The sequence below is a fragment of the Salmo salar genome, chromosome 25 (genome assembly GCF_965601325.2).
Source record: "Salmo salar chromosome 25, fSalSal1, whole genome shotgun sequence".
NCBI classification, from domain to species: domain Eukaryota; kingdom Metazoa; phylum Chordata; class Actinopteri; order Salmoniformes; family Salmonidae; genus Salmo; species Salmo salar.
In genome coordinates, this window is record NC_138315.1 from 17,298,844 (window position 1) to 17,304,671 (window position 5,828).

Here is a 5,828-nt window from a genome sequence, read left to right on the forward strand (position 1 = left end):
AGAGACACAAAATGGGCTATGTGAGGTAAGCTGGCTGATCTCTCGTACAATTATAGAGAAGAGAATATTGAGCCTGTTTCATTTCAACCTTATCCACAATATATCTCAATACCATCTCAACGATGCAAACAAAATTGTTTAATTAAAATAAATAAAAAATGATGTGCTCATGCTTTACTGTACATTGACAAGCAGCTTTAAAAACAGGGAAAATAAGGATGCCTTGAAATGTTTTAAAGAAAAACACATAAAACAACATGAATACCACAACATGACCACCTGACTACCTTCCTATTGATCTAATTGGTTTAGATCTACATATAGATTTCCTTACTCTCTTCCTTGTTGTCAGGAAGGACATGATACAGTAGGGTGAAAGGAAGAAGGCAGTGCTGTGATCATCCAAGCTGAAAGAAAAGGACCACCACATCAGCTACATGATCTGGACCCCTCCCTCTCCACATCTCCAACCCCTAACCATAATAATGACCACACTTTCATGTTGGAGTAAATATGGCCGAGTCCTGTGGTTTGAAGGGGTTGACAGTAGCTGGCTGTTGTTTACCCCAGATCAGTTTACTGTGTAAAAGAAAAGATGTCTGATACCAGGAGGACAAGTCATCTGCTCTCTAACAATTTCCTCTGTGGAAATGATTTGTATCTCTTCCCTCTCTGCTTTGGAGAATGACAGTAAACAACAGGGTGCAGCTATGCCCTGGTAGTGTAATTATCAGTGAAAGGAAAATGAAGAGATAAACTCCACATCCTCTAAGTGTCTTTGTAGATGGGTTTCTTTATGTCAACTGCAAGATCATAGGGTAACGTCCTTGTCAGCGATGTAATACAGCACGCTGCATATTACATACAAAGCTATAGGGATTTTGCTGCAAGTAAAACAACCAACTTGTGCTCCTATCTGCAAATTCTCTCACCTCTCACCCATTTCAGACTATATGATGGCTAGAGCTTTGGAGTGAACTGTGTGCGATCTCTCCATAAAAAAATGTCCCCATGTGCTTGTTGTGCTGTCTGCCTTCCATTTGCATGCAATTTTTCTTTTCAGCCTTATCACCAGACAGTATGCTGTGAGGTGGGAGTGCTCTGCTCCCTTCGTTTCAGAGGATGGACCCAGGCTTTATCACAAGGTAATTCTCCCACTCTCACTAGCCCATCTTGAATTATTGAACTGTTATTCCCATTCTAACCCAGGCCCCGGGAGAGGGAAACGCAACAGAAAAAGCTTTAAAAAACCCACTAATTTACATCAATTTATTAGATCTTAATTACACGTGTTTGCCAAACTGGGAAATAGTGTTACTGTGTCATTAAATAGAAAAGGAAATAAATGAATCATTGGCAATCTGCTAAATCAAATCGGGGTGAGGTTCAGGTGTGGAAATACTAATTGAATTGAAGGTTTATTCAGCAAGCCCTTATCATTTATAAGAACTATGGGCATTTTCAGTTAAGTCAATCTCTGGCTGCACACTATAATCTCCTGGTCACGCTTCAGCAACAGGCTATTATGATTCAGTAATTATACACAGTATTAAATACTGCTGAGTTCAGAATTAAATGTGTGTTTTATTTCCCCCCCAACAAATTGCAATAGTGGGGGAGTAACATTTATAAGGTTCATGATTATGAGAGGATGAAAAACATAACTTTGTGTGCTCAATGGACTGTACGCTTACACACTTACTATCTACAGATGATAACTTTTCCCTTAACTTATTCATATAATTCATAGCTATTTGCGTGTTTGTGTCATAAAATGAGATGCTCTTCAGAATGATTCGCGCGGTTCACTGCTAGAATGTTATCTAAGGCAATGACAGCCCCACAATAGGAGCACACCACAGTGTTGAGAGATGCGCATACTTTCAGTCAAGGCAGCAGCCTGTCTCTCTCAGAAGCGTCATTGCGCACTTGTCAATCAGCGGACGGTCCTTTTGACGCGGATGATCTCCACCTGATCATCAGGTTTCCTCCATGTTGAGACAATGAGCGGTCTTTCAGTGCCGAGGGCACTATTTCCCGGACACAATGATACAACATTATTCTCGCTCGTTTAGGCTTATTAAATTTGAAAACGTATATCACACCAACTGAGAGAAAACGACAGCAGTCAATGGAGCTGTATTTCCCTTCTAAATAGCGCATCCTATTGAGTTCATCCAATGTCATTCAATCACAACTTTTTTTCTTCCTTAATTGTTATCATGCATGATTTATAGCACATTATCTCAACGTATCGCATCAACCCCTCCTTGTATTACTGTTGATTTCAACACTGTAATAGCTGATGGGATGTGCTGGACATGAGAGTTTTCATGAGAATTAATTGAAATTGATGATAAGACTTTATATAGGACACAATTTATATGCAACAATAATAATAATGATAATGATACTACTACTACTACTACTAATAATAATAAAACAACTAACAATAAAAGAATTACAGGAGGAATAAGACTTAACATTGCCACTGTTCAGTATCTTACCAGCTGAGGTATCAGAAATCCTGACTCAGCCTACAAGTGCAAATAATTCTTGAAAGACGACTTTATATTTAATTCAATTTGGCATTAATTCATACACTATATCAAATAAAACGCACTGACTATAAATCGGCATTGTAAATTGTTTGATGCAGCCTTATTTTCACTTTCATTTTAATAATTATGCACAACAGAGAAGGTACGGGAACAAACCACTTAAACATACAATTTACTCAACGAGTCTTTCAGATAACTGTAATTGCTTAGTTGAATATTCGACAACCTAATTTCGGTTGTCGATTCGCCGCCCTTGGGAAAGTCTTTTGAAGTGAAAGTGAAAGGGAGAATTCAGGAAAAATAATTAATTTCACCAAGCACGTTTAGAGACACTCTAGCCTCCTCTGTATTTAGGCATATTTATGACAAAATGCTTTTGCACAATATCAGAAAATTAAAGAAGACATTCTTTACCACGTTATCTTGCGTCTAGACGTGTAACATTTCTGTAAAGCTAGTGCCACCCATTGAACAAGGGACAGGCAGAAGCCTACCATTCAGGAAGAGATGAAATGACAATATAGGCTACTGTAGTTGTAAGAGACGGTGCATAGTAGACTATAACAGTAGGTTATTTAGATGAAATAACAAGTAAAGACAATAGTTATTTAGAAATAAAATAGTGTGCACTCGGGGAAGAGGGAGAGAGAGAGGAGCAAGAGAGTAGAGCCTATTCACGTTTCCATCATCAACGCTCTTTCCCCTGTCATTGAGCGTCTTATGCAATCAATTGTTTCAACAACAAAAAAAACTTTAATTTAATTTATGGAAACCTCATGCTCTTAGTCATCTGAAACTTACTGTATATCTTGGGCTGAATTTTCAACGTGTTTGGTGAATTACTAAAGCTAGGCCTAGACAACACTTCTCAGGAGCCGTTCACTTTTGGTTGCAAGCCATGTATATGTACCTGAATATGTCTAACTATACTAAAATGAATACTTACCAAAAAACAGAGTTTGCATTACTAATAATAATTACAAATGTATTATAATATAATAATATATCGTGATAAATGATCCTTATGATAACATGGATAAATTATCCTTATGATAATATGCTTTAAAGACCTGTACGATTAACTTAACTATAAAGGGCTTATAGGATATCATCCAGCCAAATATATGGTGACGCATTTTCCTCCGAGTCCCTGGTCCTCCTCGCGCTCAGGGTGGGATTAAAAGAGCGCTCAGTGTGTGTTAGACGTACTGCGCATGCTCCTGTCGCACTTTCACTACCTGCCTCTGAAAACCTTATTTCACATGGGGCAGCCCGGAGTTATCAACCATTTGCGTAAACGCTGGATTCAAGTGCTGAGTGGCGGTTAACAGTCTCTGGCGATAGCAGCAAAACAAGATAAGAACTGTAGCTCTAGATATATTGCCTTCTGTCTTCGATGCTATATTGTCCTCGTCGGATATCAACATGCATCAGAAAACCTAACTTTTATAGAGTTTCTCACCAGAACGCTGCGCATTGCTCTTTTCAAAACGGATATCTTACTACGGTGTGATGAAGCACTGATATTTTACGTAAGTAAAGGAAATATACTTTTGAAGCATTTTATCTCACACAATAATGTATTTCTGCGAAATATATTTAATTGGATTACTTAGTTTTATTATATATGTAGGCCTATGTAACATTTTACCGTGTGTTAGGCAAACAGACTTTACTGCCACTAAATATTAGAAAGAGACTTGACATATTGTCTGTGATATTTACCTTTTCAGACCAAAAGTATTTTGTACCAACATGTCTAAACCAATGGATCACGTAAAACGCCCGATGAATGCCTTCATGGTTTGGTCCAGAGCGCAGAGAAGAAAAATGGCTCAGGAGAACCCAAAAATGCACAACTCCGAGATCAGCAAAAGATTGGGAGCGGAGTGGAAACTTCTCACCGAGTCGGAGAAAAGGCCATTCATTGACGAAGCTAAACGACTGAGAGCCATGCACATGAAGGAACACCCTGACTATAAATACAGACCTAGGCGGAAGCCAAAGACTCTGATGAAAAAAGACAAGTTTGCCTTCCCAGTGCCCTACAATCTTGGAGAGCACGACGCGCTTAAAGTTAGCGGTCTATCTCATGGAGCACTTCACGAGTCCCTATTAGGGAACCCAGACAAGGCAGCAGCGGCAGCGGCGGCCGCAGCAGCGAGAGTCTTCTTCAACCCGTCCATGACCACGAACCCCTATTCATTTTTTGACCTCGGGTCGAAGATGTCAGAGCTTTCCTCTCCATCGTTTCCTTACCCATCTCTGGGGTACCCTGGTGGCACGGCTTTCTCTGGAACTGGTAGTGTTGGTGGAACACACACTCACACTCACTCTCATCCAGCCCCGGGCAACCCAGGCTACATGATCCCCTGTAACTGTACGGGCTGGCCCTCTGCGGGTCTTCAGCCACCGCTAGCCTACATCCTGCTGCCTGGCATGGGCAAACCTCAACTTGACTACCCTGCATATGCAGCGGCATTATGATAGCCTATATTGGATTTAGGAGACGTTTAAATGTGAAGAAAAAAATATTCATGCAAGAGTTTATTATGCATGCACAAACTTGTACATGTGATGAAGTGCTCGTTGTCTCAGATATCACATGTGTATGTATATTGATTAATGCCTTTATCTAAGGTAATTCTTATATAGCGAACTCTCTAAACTAATATTCATACATCTCCGGGCAAATCCCAGAGGGACAGAACAAAAGGATGGCAGAAATACTGAACTGTGGAGGAAAGAGTAGGAGATCTATTTGCCCGTGTCAATGTGAATACTCATTTGAAAGGTACCATATTTGATTTATATCTGTTGCAAATGCACCTGCTTGACTTGTTGTTATCAAGTAGGCCTAGTTTACTGCATCCCACAACAAATCAGATATAGGTAAACATGAACTGGCCATAATTGTCTTCATATATTGTACCTGATAATTCAATATTGTTTAAAGAGTCTAATCACTGGCTATTATGATTTATATTGTTGGTCAAGAAGGAATGATAATTGTTTGTCCGTCTGGCTTTCTTGTTTCAATCAGAATGACATAAGCCTGTAAATGTGTACAGATAAATGATGCTAATAGTTCATTTGCCATTAGGCTAGTGCTTGAGATAGGGCCTGGGACTGACTGGGTTGTTTGATTAGAAATCCAGTGTATATTTTGAGTTTTGAAACGCTGTTTTATAGATGTCTGTACTATTTATTGTTTAGTGGAATGATTATGGTGACCCTGTCGATTGAACAGAGGACATACCTTGTCCT

General features: G+C 39.5%; 1 protein-coding gene across 1 annotated transcript; it reads left to right on the top strand.

The window, feature by feature from the left end:
• The first annotated feature begins 3,843 nt into the window (after positions 1–3,843).
• LOC106586270 (transcription factor Sox-21-B) lies at positions 3,844–5,435 on the top strand. Its single transcript, XM_014173390.3, has 2 exons — positions 3,844–4,093; positions 4,295–5,435. The coding sequence occupies exon 2, from the start codon at positions 4,317–4,319 to the stop codon at positions 5,046–5,048; it is 732 nt and encodes a 243-aa protein (XP_014028865.1). The 5' UTR covers positions 3,844–4,093; positions 4,295–4,316; the 3' UTR covers positions 5,049–5,435.
• The last annotated feature ends 393 nt before the right edge of the window (positions 5,436–5,828 follow it).

What these genes read in the sequence shown, in the direction of transcription:
- LOC106586270 (XM_014173390.3), top strand. Translation starts at nt 4,317, where the DNA reads ATGTCTAAACCAATGGATCACGTAAAACGCCCGATGAATGCCTTCATG.